This window comes from Vigna unguiculata, chromosome 5, assembly GCF_004118075.2.
Source record: "Vigna unguiculata cultivar IT97K-499-35 chromosome 5, ASM411807v1, whole genome shotgun sequence".
NCBI classification, from domain to species: Eukaryota; Viridiplantae; Streptophyta; class Magnoliopsida; order Fabales; family Fabaceae; genus Vigna; species Vigna unguiculata.
This window is the reverse complement of record NC_040283.1, coordinates 18,026,662-18,045,007: the sequence shown is the minus strand read 5'-3', so window position 1 is coordinate 18,045,007 and position 18,346 is coordinate 18,026,662. Positions and strand designations below refer to the sequence as shown.

Genomic DNA, 18,346 nt, shown 5'->3' with positions numbered 1-18,346 from the left:
TATGCTATCTGTGGGTATCTCGGTTTGGACCCAAGAGGGGTTACCTGCGGAAGAGATGCTGACGCTCAAGTCAGCAAAAACTCTCAGAAAGTCAAATCTCGTAATTAGGGGAGTAATGAATGTGTACCGTTAATTGTTGGGGTCCATGCATATTTATAGATTATTAATTATGTCTGGCCACGTCATGGGTTGCGCCCCTGTTTGGGTTGTACACTAACACAAAAAAGCCTTTTAACGTCCGACATTTTCGACCTTTGACGTCTGCCCAAACACCGACGTCGTATCGGGTGACGTCAAAATAACGTCGGTAAAATAGCAGACGTCACTTGACGTCGGTCCTTTTGGGAGTCCGACGTTATCCAACGTCGGGGCCAGTAATAGCAGACGTCAATTTTTGCACCAGAAAGAGGGAAAAAACTGAGCAATTTAACGTCTGTCAAAGACTGTCAGACGTTAAATAACGTCGGCCCTGCAACAGCAGACGTTAAATTACGTCGGCCCTGGTACAGTCCGACGTTAAATTACGTCTGTCAGGGCACACCAGACGTCAAACTGCACCATTTTTTTAAAAAAATTTGACTGTTTTTACAATATCCACACACCTGAAAATCAGAAAATTCCCAGAACAATTTCATAAAACTTTCAGCACAATTTTAGAGTTACAGTTATATATAATAGAACTAAAGTTTCAATATATATTCTAAACTAATATAAATAACAACAAACTAAAAGTTTCAACATGAAATTCTTGTACAATAAAGTTTTTAAAACGAGTTCTAATTCATGTGGTATCAACTCCATCTCTCCAATAGATATGCTGCCCATTCTTGTCTTAGTGTGTGGATAATGTCATTTGGTAGAGGTGATGGATTCTTGAATCGCTAAAAAAGTAATACAATTTCATTATGTATGAATATCATTCTTTAAAGTTTGATATGATTTATAATATGTGAAAGATATATATAATTACCTCTATCCATTCATCTTTAACTGCAGCTCGAATGATTGTTCTTATCCAAGACATGACATAATATCCACATTCCCATGAATCTTCTTGCTTGTTACACTGAACATTACAAATAAAATAAACACATCAAAGTCATAAGTTGACATACAGAAATTAATAACTTTAAAATGAATGAGTTCTAACCTTTGGATATATGACTTTAAGTTGTTGGCCTCTAGGTTTACCCACAATTCTAATGAAATTTTGGAAACATAAAACATATATAAGTTTTTATAACTAAGTAGATACATAGGTTAGGATTGAAAAAAAATAATACTTACTCTTGTAACATGTTTTTAAAAGCTGGTGGAATCTTCCTATGGCATGAACAAAACCATACAACTAGGCATTGTCTTGGAATGATGAGACAAAGTTGCCAATGATACCTACCATCAATCACAAGTACTTAGCCAAAATAATTAATAATACTTCACAAAATATTATTAGCAAAAACACTTACGAATCAATGTATGGCGCAAAGTAGATCTCTCTATTTGACTCAACCATCCATGTTTGCAAATAAAGTTTGATTTGGTCAGGTGAGTTTCCCGAAGGTTGAATTGTTTGAGGTTCAATGAATCCATAGACGGAAGATCGACCTTGGTCCACAATGACTTTGTCCATGTACCTACAAGAAGACAGTTAGGTATAATATTAAAAGGTACCAATTCCTTGCTTTAAATATGAAATACAATAAAAAAAATCTTACATGCACCATAGTTGTATGACTGAAATATTTAACATCTTGTCTCCTGTAATGATCTCTAGTGCATCATTCAGGTTTATGTACAATGGGACATGACAATGGAGGCCAAATACTCTTAACTCCCACTCTAGCTCTACCGGTCATCTTTTCAACTTGTGTAATTTCAGAAGCAGCTTTCCTAGAGGATCATCTTCTGCTTCCGCCATTTCATCATCTTCACGTATAACACGTGGACGTCGGACCGGCTGTTTTTCAGGACGAGTGGACTGAAATAAAGATTTAGAAAGGTTTGACGTTAAAAGTTTTATAAATTGTAAGATTGAACTACTAAAAACATGATGTCATAATACCTTTGGTGGGCTAAAGTATGGCATGATCAATGCTTTAGGCCAAGCAATAAATGTGCCTAAAGCTTCCCCAACAAATTGGATTTCTGAAGTTGGCACAGGCACTTGGGCATGGGGATCTCGAACTTCATCAATCATCACACGCACATGATGGGGCAATAGAGGAACACCATGGATAGTCTCCCCACCCTGAAGTTGTCGTCCTATGGCCACTACGCGCGGGGGGTCTTCATCAACCAATAGCTCATACTGACTTGTGTAGTCAGTATGATCTACACCAGAGCATGAGCCTTTTGTACTCACACGTTGTCCTATTGGAGCTTGAGTGGGTAATTCCATGTTCTGTTGCTGCATGGACTGAAGCTTTTCTTCAAGTGTTCTTTGTATTTGTTGTTGCTGTTGAAGTTGTTCCATAAAACGTTGCTCCATAATTCCCATGCGTTGGTTGAATCTTTCCTCCATTTGTTGCTCCATCTTCCTCAAGGCCTCTTGACTCAACGATTCATTACTTCTTTGTGGAGGACCAAAGTAATCTCGAAGACCAATGGCACCTCCAACACCACGCACACGTCCTGGGTGCTCTGGCCTTCCAATTGCCGTTGTGAGTATATCGTCCCGACCATGGCCAACAAACGAACCCTGAGTCTCTTGCTCAATTAATTCATCCTACACCACAAAAGAAAGTTTAATCAAAAGGAGAAACATATGAACTATGATAGTCAAATAAGATTTGTACTTACTATTTTTTGAGATATGATTTGAGCTGATTGTGATGTCATTTGCCCATCGGACTTAGTCCGAGCAGCCTTCCACATCTCGTACCTAGGAATTGCATCCACTAGGTCAGGGGACTCAAGTCCCAGAGTCTGTGCACGCGACTTTTTCAATTTTTTCTCCAATAATGCATAACCACCTCGAGAGAGTACATGTGGTGTATCATTAAGTCTTTGTCTTTGTTGGGCTGCTGTCCTTGTTTCCTGCCACACATAACATTATTTAATAGTTTGAATACAGAAATGTATGACTAGTGTCACTATAAACAAATTTAACAAACAAACCTGCCAGTCTCCAGACTCTCTACATGCACGAAATTGCATCCACTCCTCCTCCGAGATTTTGTACTTCTCACAAGGAGTGTCATGTTGTCTATCTCCAAACACATATAAACGTGTGAGCCTTGCCTTGAAGTCCCTCTATCTGGTGGCTATGTGAGATAAGACTTTCTTTCTAATTCGCTCAGTGTTCGGAGTAATCTCAAATTTGTGCTGTTTAAAACATAAAATATGTTATGTTAACAGTAACATAAAAAAATACTATAGTTGGTTTAAGTAAACATACCACAAGATCCTGCCATAGAAGGTTCTTCTCGACCTCCGCGACGTCATCCCAACATGCAATTGCAATAGAAACTTTCGTTTTGGCCAACATTCCTATGTAGCTACGGTACTTTTTTTCCCAAGAGCCACTGGGTTCACCCGATCGAGGATCAATGTGGACTGGCATCCTCTCTCGTCGGTTTGTGACATCCGGCAACCGAGTCACAGATCTACCAGGTCCCTCCTGGTCTGATCCGGAGCTTGTCATACCTGAAACATATCATTAGGAAATGTTAACAATGAAAATATACTCAATTAACCTCTATTATATTAAAACAGGAAGAAAAATAAAAAAAAAAGTAAATGTGACAATATTATTAAATAAACACCTATCAAGAAATTGTGTTCTCCCATATGCCTTCATTGTGATCACTTCGAATAGCATGGATGTCATCAGTTACATCATCAACTCTGTCTTGAATGGTTCTTGATGAGAAAGACGTTGTATCAAGTATGTCTAGACAATCTTCATCATCATTTACGTGCATGTTTCTTCCTTCCAATACAACTGACAATTTCTGATTGGCTGGATCAATGACATAAAAAATTTGTCTTGCTTGACTAGCCATAATAAATGGTTCATTTGTATCACTCATCTTGTTAAGATCCACCAAAGTAAAGCCAAAGTCATCTGTGCTAACACCCGAATTACTATCAACCCATTTACACTTGAAAACTGGCACTCTAAAAGTCACATAATCAACTTCCCATATTTCGTGTATTATTCCAAAGTAACTCATGGATGCTGTAACTGGATTCTTGTCCTTAGAACTGGCAAAATGTATAGATTCAGCTTGAAGTGTAACCCCACTATTTTGAACTCTACTTTTGTCATCTTCCATCTTTGAATAAAAACAATGATTGTTTATGTAGTACCCGCCATATGTAATGACATCATTGTTCGGTCCACGAGCTAGCCTCAATAGAGTTTCAGAAACATTTGGAGTCGCGTAAACCTTTTTCTTAAACCATGATAAGAATGTTTTGTTATGTTCATTAAGTGCCCATTTTTCACTCATTCGTGGATGTGTTGATTTCGTTTCATCAATGTGTTGCGTTATGTAAGGAATGACCTCTACAGTGTTGTTTAAGATGTACAAATGGGCTTGATCAACTAATTTTCTACTAACACTTTGAATCTTCACTCCACGCACACCCTTACCTTCACATTTACCTTCATGTCTAGTCTTAGGAACTCCAATTGGTTCACAACTTGGCATATAACTTGAGCAGAATTCAATGGCTTCTTCTGCAATGTACCGCTCTATAATAGAAGCTTCTGGTCGATACTGATTCTTGACATATCCCTTTAAGATCTTCATGTATCTTTCCACTGGGTACATCCATCTCAAGAAAACTGGCCCACATAATCGAATTTCCCTCACAAGATGAACTATCAAATGAACCATGATATCGAAAAATGAAGGTGGAAAATACATTTCCAATTGACACAATAGTCTAATGGCCTCATTTTCCAAATCGTCTAACACTCGAGGGTCAATAACTTTCTTGCATATGGCATTGAAGAACATACACAAACGTGTTAGAATACCTCTGACAAAAGTAGGTAAGATGGCTCGAAAAGCTACTGGTAAAAGTTGTTGCATCAACACATGACAATCGTGAGACTTTAAACTGACTAACTTTAAATCTTGCATAGAAACAAGGCTACTAATATTTGAAGAGTAACCTTGGGGAACCTTCACACTTCTTAAACACTCACAAAAAATTTGCTTCTCTTTTCTAGAAAGAGTGTGACAAGCTGGAGGCAGGTAGGTTCGTCTTCCAATTGATTGTGCATGTAACTCAGAACGGATGCCCATTTCAGCCAAATCTTGTCGTGCTTTAACTCCATCTTTAGTCTTTCCTTTTACATTTAGTAAAGTCCCGATGACGCTATCACATACATTTTTTTCAACGTGCATCACGTCTATACAATGTCGTACATCAAGTTTACACCAATATGGAAGATTAAAGAAGATTGATCGTTTCTTCCAAATGCTTTTTTCCGTGGTCTTTTTCTTTGGATGTTTCCCAAACACAATGTCAATGTTTTCCACTTGGTTGTATATTTCTTCACCATTGCGGGGTCTCGCTACAACTTCATCCTCAGGACTTCCATTAAATGCTTTTTTCATTCTACGATAAGGATGATTTCGAGGAAGAAACTTTCGATGTCTTGTATACACAGTTTTCTGACCGTGCTTCAATTGAATATAACTCGTGTTTTTTTCACAAATGGGACATGCAAAATGACCTTTAACACTGTAACCGCTCAAGTTTCCATATGCTGGAAAATCATTTATGGTGCAAAACAACATTGCACGCAAACAAAACAATTCTTCAGAATATGAATCATACACATCGACACCTTCTTCCCATAATAGTTTCAAATCATCGATCAACGGCTTTAGGTACACATCAATGTCATTTCCAGGTTGTCTAGGACCCGATATCATCATAGACAACATCATATATTTCCTCTTCATGCACAACAAAGGAGATAAATTGTAAATCATCAGCAAAACTGGCCACGAACTATGTTTGCTACTTAAGTTCCCATAAGGATTCATACCATCTGTAGCAAGTCCAAGTCTTAAGTTTCTTGGCTCAGCACCAAATTCTGGATATGTTTCATCAATCTTCTTCCATTGTGGAGAATCAGCTGGGTGTCGAAGAAGATTATCACACTTTCTTCCATCAACGTGCCATTTCAGGTTTTTTGCATCTTCTTTAATGGAAAATAGTCGTTTGAATCTAGGAATTATAGGAAGGTACCACATCACCTTAGCAGGTGGACCATCTTTGTCTTCATCGCCACTATTTCCATCAATTTTCTTTTTAAACCGCGATAAACCACATGTTGGACACGCCTTCAGTGAAGCAAACTCGTCTCTGTATAAAACACAATCATTTGGGCATGCATGTATCTTTTGATATTCCAAACCCATTGGACATAAAACTTTCTTCGCTTCGTAATTACGGATAGGTAACGTGTTATTTTCTGGAAGCATCTCCTTTAACAACTCCAACAATTCTGTGAAACTTGTATCCGTCCATCCATGCCTTGCTTTTAAACTGAATAATTTCAAAGTTGCTGACAGTCGCGTAAAGTTAGTGCATCCTGGGTACAATTGTTCCTCTGAATCGGACTTAAGAGAATCATATAAATGAACTTTTCCAAAATTCTCCTCCCCAACATCACGTACCATATCTTCTAAATGATCATTCATCCTGTCATCTACATAATCTGTTCCTCGTGACGTTGTAGGCTTGTCTAATACTTCTCCATGCCAAGTCCAAAGTGTATAACTTCTCATTATACCAAAGATGAATAGATGATCACGCATTGTTCCTAAGTCATGACGTATTTGATTAAGACAACGAACACAAGGACAAAAATATGTCCCGTTACTTGAGATTGCGTGTTCTTGAACATATTGCAAAAACTCAGAAACCCCCTTTTCATACTCTTCACTTATGCGACGCTCATTCATCCAGCTTCGATCCATACTATATGTTCGTAAAAAACTCAATCAATCTCAAACTTTTAACTCTCACAAGGTGAGGCCCTACCCATTCGAAAAAATTATTTTTCATAATTTGCTAACACATGTACAAATAAGTCAAACATCATAAATTTCACAAAATTTCGACAGCATTTCGCATTGGTCTCTGAAGTACACGAAATGAAAGTGATTAATCATGATCACAATCAAGTATGCATCCAGAGAACAACACAAATTAGTCTCAATCGAAATTTTATGAAATTTATGCGTAAACTTCAATGTACACATTGTAGCAAATTATGAAAAATAATTTTTTCAAACTGTCCAATCGGACAATTCAAGATTTAATACAAACGATTAAAAATTTAATCATTTGTATTAAATCTCAAACGGGAACTAAGTTTCGCTCACTGTATACTATAATATCTAATAATAATATTCAAAAATAAAATGCAATGAGAATTATTTAAAATGCATATATCTAATAATAAATATAATTTTATTTACTAATTTTACAAATATTATTATAAAATTTTAAATAAAATATAAAAATAGGCCAAAAAAATTAACAAAAAAATAGTCTAAGACTAAAACTATAATGACATTTATAAATTAATACAAGTAATTCTATACATACAATGAACAAATATATACATACAATGAAAAACTAACCTCCTCTAATTGAAAGACGAACTTTGAGAGGAAGTCTAGGGTCTTCGCACACTGCTGGCCAAATGGGAACGAAGAGCAAGTGGGACGAATCTCAAAACGCTGCAAATGGGGATGAAAACGGAAAATAATCGGTTCAAAACGCGTAAAATCAACCCATAATTAAACCCTAACAAGTTTGATGGCCAAAACCTTTCGAAACTCACCTGGAGGGGGTCGGATATGGCGTCGCCGGCGGGAACTCTCGCGAAAACGATGAACAGCGCGAAGGTTCTGCGTTTCGCGTAGAGATAAAGCAAAACTTAACGTCGGGGGTGTTATGCCCGACGTTAAGTGACGTCCGGGGTGGGGGAGGCCGACGTTAAGTGACGTCTGGCGCGCGCTGGTCCGGCGTCCCTTGACGTCTGTCGAGCTGGGGGCCGACGTCCTTTTTTAAGTGACGTCGGGGCGTTTTTGAACAGACGTTAAGTAACGTCTAACGTGGAGCGGGCAGACGTTAAAAATGTCTCATTATTTACAAAAATGCCACCGCGCATTTTTAACGTTGGGCTTTTTTTAGGCAGACGTTATTGGAGTGACGTTAAAGGCCTTTTTTGTGTTAGTGGTAGGTGGGCTTGGGCCTTAGTCCAAGTCACTTAGTTCGATTGTCGCGGGCCTTAGGGGTTTTGCTGGTAATGTTAAGATTTTTTCAAGTTCTCGCTTAGTTTCCTTAAGTTACCGGCTTAGGTCGGTTACTTCTTTAACGGCTTAGGCCGGTTGCTGTTATAGTGGTTTAGGTTGGTTACTTTCATTTGCTCGGCATACGTATGGTGATTATTTGCGTCCTTGGCAGCTATGTAGACGAATCTTATGGCTATAGTCGGGCTAAGCCGCCTAGGTGTAGTACAATAACTATTTTTTGAAAAACACTTGCTACGTCAATTATATAACAGTTATAGCAGTTATATGTGCTTTTAATCAATTAAGCACACTCATAGTCACTAATTACTAATCGATTATAACAATAAAAGCTTAAAAAGCTTTCAAAGTTATTAGTTAGATCTTAGTATAATCAATTATATTATTCTTAGAGCTTCTCAATGTTATAGTGGTTGTAATTATTAAAAATAACAATGTTAGTAAAAGATTATTACTCATACTTTGTTTTAGAAGAATTACTTGACATCCTGAAATTGTTGTTGGGTTCATTGATTGTCCCATAGTAAAGGTTAGGTGAATCAAGTCACAATCGAATCATAATGCATGTGTTATTATGAACTACATCTTTTTACCTAGTGGTAAATGCTTAATCGAAAAATTTGTATCAAAGTCAAGTTGCAACACTCTTAAGTAGAAAGCGTCATGTCCTGACTATTAGTTATAACCTTTGATATAGCAGTAATTAAATTATATGTATGGTAAAATCTAAATTTAGACTCTGTTCAAACATAACTAATTTTCATATCCTGCAAAGAATATAAATGATAACTTTACACAAATTTGTTTCAGAGAAGGGCTACTTGCAATATCCGAACCTCAAAAGACTTGTTGAGGCTACACATGGAGCACATATTATTTCCTCTAAATTGAATTTCTTTATCTAAGGGAGTTTTATGATGTAAAAGTTTCCAAAGAACAAGATCTTTGCGAAAGGAGTATAATCCTCCAAATCAAACTTCTGCAATCAGATAAATAATGAGAAGCGTGAAAGAAATTCCTAGCCACTTTCTTATTAAGGGTACCACAACCATCCAAGGTTCAATTAGAAACATCAAGTGTGTGAGAATCAAATTTTGAATGGTTTCCAAATCTGGAATGGTTTGTTAAGAAAATGACAAAGACTAAGAATTATCATTCTAAGCATGAACAACTTTAGAAGTAAGACGTAGATTCTTATTAATTATAAGAAATTCCATTTAACTCGGAAACATGAATTAAAACATAAATTGTTAAGTTAACCATGTTCCTCATTTCTCAAGGTTCAAAGAGTATATTATCAAAAATAATATCACACCATTTAGTAATGTTAGACCAAACTAAAGACAATCTTATTATATGTGTATTCAAAAGTTTAGATCTTATCAACTTAATCCAAAATATATATAAAAAACAATACCAACCAAAATAAAGCAAATAAAACTTTATTTTCTTCAAAATTATTCATTACATGCAAGTCATGGTCATGCCAAAGCATTACTGTAAGACCTATTTATTTTCTGCCTTTTATTTTAAGGGTTGCCCCAATCGATTGGGCCTAAGGGCTGGCCCAAAAAGGGGATTCAGACTTAATATGCCCTAGTCTCACCCATTCACTTCACTCTACAGAAATCGCAGCCGTCAAGCCCATATCTCCTTCCCCAGAGCTCTGCAAGGGTTTAACCCCAATCTCGATCCAGTGAGCCATGTCCCATCTTCTTGATTCGTGTAAGTGTTCTACCACTCCTACATCCCTTTTTCAGTTCGTATGTTCGTGTTTCTAGCTAGGGTTCGTTGTGAGATGTTTTAAAACTCGCTCTGTTTTTCTGTTCCAGCTCGTTCATCTGTTCTTGGAACTATTGTGTCCCTGCTGTTGAAGTCGAACCTTTTCTCTAGCTATTTCCAGGTAAGGGAAGTTAGGGTTTATAGTTATTTGCATTTTTGGTATGCTTTCTGAGTTTGAATCATATGCTTGAAGTATGCTCGTGGTTTGATTGTCTGATATTGGTGAAAGTATGATTTTTTTTTGTTCTGCGTTTTCGTGAGTGAACAGTGGTGAGCACTGTTTTTCTCGCCCAAGCGAGCGTGTCTCGCCTACACGAGACTAGCAAAGGCTCGCCCAAGCTTTTCTGCGCAAACTATCGCTCAGGCGACTGACTTTTATTTTGAGCGAGGCGTGATCTCGCCTGAGCGAGAATCCGCAGGGGCCACTATTCTATTGCTCGAGCTCTCGCCTAGGCGAGGAGGGGCTCGCTTGAGCGAGAGGATCTCTCGCTTGAGCGAGGTCTTCTAGCCTGAGCGAGACTGGGGCAATTTTTGTTCTATGGTGTGAATGGCCCACTGATATGGTTGCTTGTTGTATGAATTGGGAAGCATGAGATGTATGATTTGTTGCTTATGCATGATGTCGGTATTATAGGAACTTTCTGATTAGTTGGTGAAACATGTACAAAGTGTGAGTAGGACGTAATTCCATGACTCTTGTAGTGAGAGCTCATGGTGGTGCCCCACCCAGTGGATGTAATTCCATGGGCCCTCCTAGGGGGAGTCCATGGTGGTGCCTCATCTATTGGACTTAATTCCATGAACCTCGAGGTGAGAGTTCATAGTGGTGCCTCAACGGGAGGACGTAATTCCACGAGGGTAGTGTGGTGGTGCCTCAAGGCCAGGACGTAATTTCACGAAGGCCATGTGGTAGTGCCTAAAGTAAGGATGTAATTCTGCGAAGGCCTCATGGTGATGCCTCACTGCTAGGACATAATTCCACTATCTCGTGGTGGTGCCTCATTATGCGTATCCGGATAGTCTAGTATTGGAGTTTTAAATGGTTTGGTACCTCATGTGTGGTTTTTCGTTATTTATGCTTGACTATGTGATTGGATGTTGAGTGTTATGATGTAAAAATCTTGTGCACTAGCTTACCCTTCTGCTTGCTTGTATGTTTGTGTGTGGTTTTTCTCCTTTGCGATGATCATCAATAATAGGGATGCTGCAGCTTGATGGTTACGGACGGGTATTGGGCTCACTATGGAGCCCATCGCTGAAGAAGTTGACTAGTTATGATTCTCTTGTCTGTACAAGACCTAAAACTACTATTTCACTAGTGTACTTTGTTTTAGGCCATGTGGGGCCTCTTTTCATGTAAAATGGGTATGTTTGGTGTACTATGTATCTTCATACTCTAAACTCTATAGTCTCTGAATATTCATGTATGTGAGGTTTTATTAATCTGAGGTTATCCAGTTTTTGGGATGTTACAATTACTATTTAAAAGCCGTCAAATGTTGTTTATTAATATCGTTTGTGAAAATGAATAATGTTTTTGGTTTGATATCAAAATTGATATATTTAGCAAAAAAATAAAAATTTTAAATAAGTCTTTCTTATTTATTCATTTTTATAATAAAATTTAAATATTTAAAATAGATATTTCATCTTGAAATAATTTTTTATGTAAATAATAAAGAAAAAGATTTTGACATTTTATATAAATATAACTGAAAATTTAAAGAGATAAAAGATAAATTATTTTTAAAGAACCAAACCTTAATAAATTTATTTTACAGAAAATCGAAACATATATTTAAATATAACTATTATTTCTTTTTTTCATCTTTTTCACATGCTTAAAAGTCTTAGGATTTTTTAATTATTTCAATCAATAAAATATGTTCACCTTACCACCATCGTAGGTCTATAAATGGGTTTTCCCATCTTCGCTTCTTCTCACAAGTTAACTCAACTCAACAAAGAAGAGAAAAGACTTAATTTGTTCCATAGCGAAATGGCGAGTACAACCATTTTAGCTCTCTTCCTTCTTTCAGTCCTAACCTTCAACCCTCCTTCAACCACTGCTCAACCTGTCACGGACTTGCATGGTAACATCGTTAGAAATGGTGGCAGATTCTTTATTTTGCCGCCATTTACAGTAGCCGGTGGAATTCGACGAACCAAAACTGGAAACGAAACTACCCCACTCAGTGTTGTGCAATCTCTCATCGAGGTCGATCCAGGGCTTCCATTGACCATTACGTCCCCATTCAAATCCTTATTTATCCCTAACGGCTCTCCAGTGTCCATTAGCTTCGAATTAATTCCTAACGATGAATCCCCTCTTGAGTGGACCGCTGTTCCGGGTCTGCCTGAAGGAACCCTCGTTAAAGTTAGAGGCTACCCACATACACTCCCAGGTTCCTTCTCTATTCACAGAGTCCGAGACAATACCTTTAAGCTTTTGTTCTGTACACTTGGCAGCAGCCTCTGCGGTAATGTTGCGATTGTTGAGGATGAAGCAAAGAACAGGCTTTTGGCTGTCAATCAGAAACACCCATACGAGTTTGTTCTTGAGCAACTTCCATCCTCATCTGCTGCATCTAAATGAACAACTGTGCACCAAAAATCCCGCACTTTCCTCCTTGTGAGAGAAGTGTTTATGCTTTGGGTGTAATAAATAAATAAATGCCAGACTAAATAAAACATCCTGAACTTATGTCTCTGCTTTTTTAACTTGTTCATATTTCTAAGTCCATAGAATTTGTTTTAATTTCACCCTTTCGCTCTAAAGCCAATGGTCTGATTAAAGTCTTCTTTTTAATTGAGGTAGGGAATGCCATGCTTTGTTTTACAAATCTGCGAACGGGTCTATATAGTTCCTCGCGTATTGTCGTCCCTCTGTTCAACAGAGAAAGCAGTGTTTAAAATGAGAAATGACAACTCGTTTTCTTCGTCCCAATCAATTAAAACTCAAATGGATACGTCTTAACACTGCTATTAAATGTATGGGTCTTGTTAAAGGGTGTCCATAGACACCGGTTAAGGATAGTTAATATACACGAAATTTTACAAAAGTACACAGTTAAGTGTGATATTAATTAAAATCTGACCTAACAACTATTAATGTAATTTTATTTTAATTAAAGGACAAAAATACCCATAAATGATGTACATATGTATTTAATATTTTATTTAATATTTATTAATAAAAATAATAAAATAAATGTATTTTAATGCTTAAATATAATTAAACATAAAAAAGTTGAAATTAACAAAAATATCAGGAAAAAAAATGTGTTAAACATCTAAAATTATAAAAAAAAAACAATTAAAGTATCAATTTTGAGTAGAGACTTTAAAAATTCCAAAGTCCTAATTGTATCAAAAACATATTGTCTAAAAATTAAAAGGATATTTTGGTCTTTAAAAAAAATGTAATATACATTTATACTATTTTAATTAATGTATTTAATTATTTCAGTTTTCAATGTAAAAATTATAGTACCAATGCACATTAATGATTCCTTAACCAGTGTCCTAAGGGCACTAGTTAGCATTCTCCTAAATGTATTATACAACTATCTTTTAACAAAATATTATATATCAATAAAATATTATTTTATAACTTGCAAAATAAATATATAAAAAATATGTCTATTATCAACTACTTTTTAATAACATATTAATTCATAAAGTTGTAAAGTAAATTAATATAGAAAAGAAATTAAGTGTCCATCAATCATTAGTCTTAAAACTCTCCTCTAGTAATATATTGATAAAATTTAAAACTATCTTACTTAGAGGTATATTATTACATTATTATAATAATAGTACATTATTATAATAAAATTATATCAAGTCAAATAATAGAAGTTGTCAAAATCGGAGATTCCTTGGGATAAGTTTAGGTTATAGGCGTATGATGGTGCCGACGAGAGGTGGTTTTCTTTATTTGAACTGTCACCGTTCCTATTTGTTGCATAAGTTGAGCAAATATACCTCTAGTTTCATCTATACCATTATTTCTACTGTTTACATTTTTATAAGGCTTTAATTTCATCTGTAATTTCATCTCTGAAACTCATTCGTTCATTGTCATTTGTATTTGCATAACATTCATGCACACTAAAATGTGGTGAGTGCACTTTCTTTGGACTAGCTCCTCCTAAGCCCTTCATTCTTTTAACAATTTCAAAAAAAAAGTGTCATTAGCAAACATACACAACACAAGACACAGACATGAGTTTAGAATTTGTTTAAAATAAAAACTAAACAAACTAATAGAAAAAAATAAAGAAACCTTCCTCTTAATCCTACTTATTTTCCTTAAACACTTTCTTTCATTGGTAGGAGTTAGGTGCTTATCAATAGCTCCCTTTGCATATCAATCTAAGAGATGCATGACTAAGAAGATTGAAGGCGTCACATACAAGGTCTAAAACTAGTGCCTATTTTAGCCTACAAATGGCTTATTTTGGATGTTGAACTTCCATCCATGCCTCTCTTCGAATTCTTCTTCAACTTGTAGAGGCCTAACTCCAAGGCCTTGGTTATCTCAGGTATGGCTCTATTGAGGCCCTAAGCTAGCCAAAATGGAAGCACAATAATGCCTATACAAAATCCAAAAAATTACAAGGAAATGTACACCTTTATAAGTTTTACCAAATGAAGAAGAAATAAAAAAAAAAATACTAGGTGGAATCTTCTTCCTTTTAGTCATTGAATTTACGTTTGACATAAGGGAAATAAACGGGAAAAATGTACAATGACAGTTTTGTAATTAAGTGGTTAAAATTTATGTTTGTCCTGTAAGTGCCAAACGTAAAATTAGGTTTTCACATCTAATTTTTATAGGTTAGATGTAAATTTTTGTCTATTAACTACATTTAAGATGTAATTATATGTTTGTTACCTACATGTCAAACATAAATTTACGTATGGCCCTATTTTATAATTAATAAATAGATAATCTAACTTTGGTGTATGTAAGTAGTAATGTTTCTTCTACATTTACTCTATTAAAATTATTGCACTTAATTTATAATTTATTGTCTTAGGTAAATGGATGCAACAAGTGTGGAGCTAAGTCGACCAGTGGTGCATGAATTTTTTTAACCTAAAAGTATTCAAAGATTTGGAAACATAAAGGCTCACATTACAACATGGATGACCATCTCACTAAGACATGTTTACTTAGCTCCATATATTGAAGCATTAGTCATACTTAGTGTAACTTTCTTTTAAGTTATGCTTAACTAACTGATGAGTCATTATTTTCCTCCATTCCACTAGCTTTTGTGTACCCATTTGATATTTTTCAGTGCTTAATTGTTTATCTGTAGTGTGTTTTCATCTGTTGGGCTTTATTGGGTGATTGTTCCGAATTTGGGTTAATTTCACATTATTTAGCCTAATTTTCGTTTTTAATTATTTTTAGGTATTTGGGTGAAGCAATTTTGGAGCTTGGACATTAATATTCAGTTGAAGAGAGTTGCCACATCATTGCCACGTCTACGCCATGCCAGTCAGCCCGTCCACGTCATTGGGCCAACATTTTCATCCCATAGTAGCATTTTTGTAATTATGAGTGGCAGAATGACATTTTTGTAAATACTAGTGGCATAATTTATTTGACCATGAGAATTAGGTCTTTTAGCATGCAGCAACCGCATAGCTTCTTCTCCAACCTCCATTTTCACGTTTTAAACTTTGGTGGTTGTCCATGGAGTTGCACTTTTCGTTTTTGACGTTTTTGCACTAGTTTTTACCGTTTTTATGCATATTTGACAGCACCCAATGTGGGATTTACGTTTTGAATTCATTTGGCAGTTTAGGCATCTCATTTTGTGGATTGTATTCACTTGGAACAACACCCATTGATAGGGTTTTGATGTTGACTTCGTTTAATTGAAGCTCTAAAATTTGTCTTTTGATGTTGAAATCGCGTTTGGAGAATTTGTAAGTTAAGGTTTGATGCCCTGTTTTTGTGAATCTCGTTTTGAAGGGCTTGTGTGCTCCATTTCCATGTTTAGCTAAGCTTTTTGCATTGATTACTTGATGAAATTGAAATGAAACCATGAGATTGTTGGTTTTTGGGTTGTATTCTGAATTGCATGTGTTTTCAGGTTGCGTTTTGATGATAAACACGTTTTGAAGCATGTTTAATCTCAAATTCGTGTGTGCACATTAATGGTTCGTATTCATGCTTAATCTCAAATTCGTGTGTGCACATTAATTACAATAATCTCTTATCTATAACGAAAAGACTAAGAGATTCCATGATAGCTCCACAACTAGAAAAGAAATCATTGTTGGTCAGCAAGTGTTATTGTACAACTCCAGACCTGGACTCATGGGTGGTAAGTTAAGGTCAAAGTGGATTGGTCCTTTTTTTTTCATTGTTATTTATCCTTATGGTGCAGTTGAAATCAAAATCCAGTCCACCGATAAGAGCTTCAAAGTGAATGCGCATCATCTGAAGCCATTCCTCAGCAACCCTGCCTTGGTGGATATTGTTGTAAAAGAGACTTCCCTGCTTGACCCCACTTCTGTTTCACCATGATTTAAGGAGTTTTATTTCTCCTTCCTTACTTTTATTTCATGTGTCTAGGTCCATCTGATGATTTTTTATTGTTTGATATTGTGTTTGAGTTAGATTGAGACAATGTGTACTTTAAGTGTGGGGGGTTTGTTTGTTGTTATTTCCTTTTTGTTAATTTGTGTTATATTTTTGTTTTCTGTTTGAGACACTTCCCTCACTTTTGGAGGATGAGTTGTTAGTTGTTCTGTGGACTGATAATCTTGATTTCTCTTTGCATGTCAAGTTGCTTTTGAATTGTTTTACCCTGTGTGAGGATTTGAGCCACTCTCTGTTCATTGTCGTGTGATATATGCCTCTTGAATGCTTGCACAATGGCCTTGGCTTGACTCTTTTTGATGCTTTTATGATTCACATGCATGTTTTGATATAATTTAGGCAATTCTATTCTGATACGCCTACAGCTAGATGAGCCTACCTTGGACTGTTTCCGTTGATAGCCCTTTTTGAGCCTGCGTACCCTTTTTCATTGATTTATAGCTCATTACAAGCCCTTAGCCTAAAAAACCATGTTCTTCCTACCTTAGGAAATTTTAGAGCTTTGGAATTGTTTTGGGAATGGGTGCTCAATTAAGTGTGGTCGTGCACAATAAGTGTGGTTGTGCGCACACTTGTTATTGATTCTTGGAATTTCTCATTTGTATACCCAGATGGGATTTCAAAATTGTTGTTTGTCTGCATGTTATTTGTATAAAAAAAAGAGTGAAAAGAGACAAGAAAAGAAAAGAAAAGAAAGAAAAGAAATAAAAAGGAGTTTGGATTTGAGCATTGTGTGAGAACCGAATTCGGAAGATTTGGCGTTTGGGATTACTTTCATGCTTGATTGTGACTTATTTCCCATTGCTCCTGTATTTCCTTTGTTGCTTAGCTACTTATCCATATGATTCACACCTTGTCCTCAGCCCCATTGCAACCTTGAAAAGTCCTTCTGATCTTGATTTGCATTTGTTTTGGTTTAGTTGTTGGTTCTAGAGGCTCGCCAAGTTTGTTTGATGTTTGTTTTTCAGGGGTGCTTTGAGAGTAAATAGTAGCCTAGAGATTTAAGTGATACAGTGCATATTTTGTGAGGTTATGTTGCTTTCAATTCTCTCTTTGAGTTGAACTGAGTACTTGACATGTTTTGAATTGCTTGGATGATGTTTATGGATACATTGCATTTTTCGTTTTTCACGTTTTTGCACTAGTTTTTACCGTTTTTATGCATATTTGACAACACCCAATGTGAGATTTACGTTTTGAATTCATTTGGTAGCTTAGGCATCTCATTTTGTGGATTGTATTGACTTGGAACAACACTCCTTGATAGGGTTTTCGATTTTTATACCATAGCAATGTTTTTCGTTCAATTGAAGCTCTAAAATTTGTCTTTTGATGTTGAAATCGCGTTTGGAGATTTTGTAAGTTAGGGTTTGATGCCCTATTTTTGTGAATCTCATTTTGAAGGGCTTGTGTGCTCCATTTTCATGTCTAGCTAAGCTTTTTGTGTAACACCCCATTTAAATAATTACTTTAATTTAAATGACATGTCACAATGATAATATAAGAGACAAGTCCTGGAGTATAAACACCACTCCTTACAATATCCAGAAATACTTAGAGGAATCCACGGCACACCAAGATGCCAATACAAGACAAAGTACAAGAATTGACAGTAAACAATTGATACTAAAAACAAACAAGGTAGTAC

The 18,346-nt window shown here is 36.1% G+C and overlaps 3 protein-coding genes across 3 annotated transcripts; 1 reads left to right on the top strand and 2 right to left on the bottom strand.

Moving 5' to 3' along the window:
* Window positions 1-1,852: 1,852 nt before the first annotated feature.
* Window positions 1,853-3,156, bottom strand: LOC114184424. The gene is made up of 4 exons (XM_028071734.1): window positions 3,118-3,156; window positions 2,800-3,036; window positions 2,063-2,725; window positions 1,853-1,978 (listed from the first exon to the last, which is right to left on the bottom strand). Exons 1-4 carry the CDS (start codon window positions 3,154-3,156, stop codon window positions 1,853-1,855), a joined length of 1,065 nt encoding a protein of 354 aa, XP_027927535.1.
* Window positions 3,157-3,767: 611 nt separating this feature from the next.
* Window positions 3,768-6,947, bottom strand: LOC114184423. The gene has a single exon (XM_028071733.1). The coding sequence runs from the start codon at window positions 6,945-6,947 to the stop codon at window positions 3,768-3,770; it is 3,180 nt and encodes a 1,059-aa protein (XP_027927534.1).
* A 5,082-nt stretch (window positions 6,948-12,029) lies between these two features.
* Window positions 12,030-12,802, top strand: LOC114185971 (trypsin inhibitor A-like). The gene has a single exon (XM_028073961.1). The coding sequence runs from the start codon at window positions 12,073-12,075 to the stop codon at window positions 12,667-12,669; it is 597 nt and encodes a 198-aa protein (XP_027929762.1). The 5' UTR covers window positions 12,030-12,072; the 3' UTR covers window positions 12,670-12,802.
* The last annotated feature ends 5,544 nt before the right edge of the window (window positions 12,803-18,346 follow it).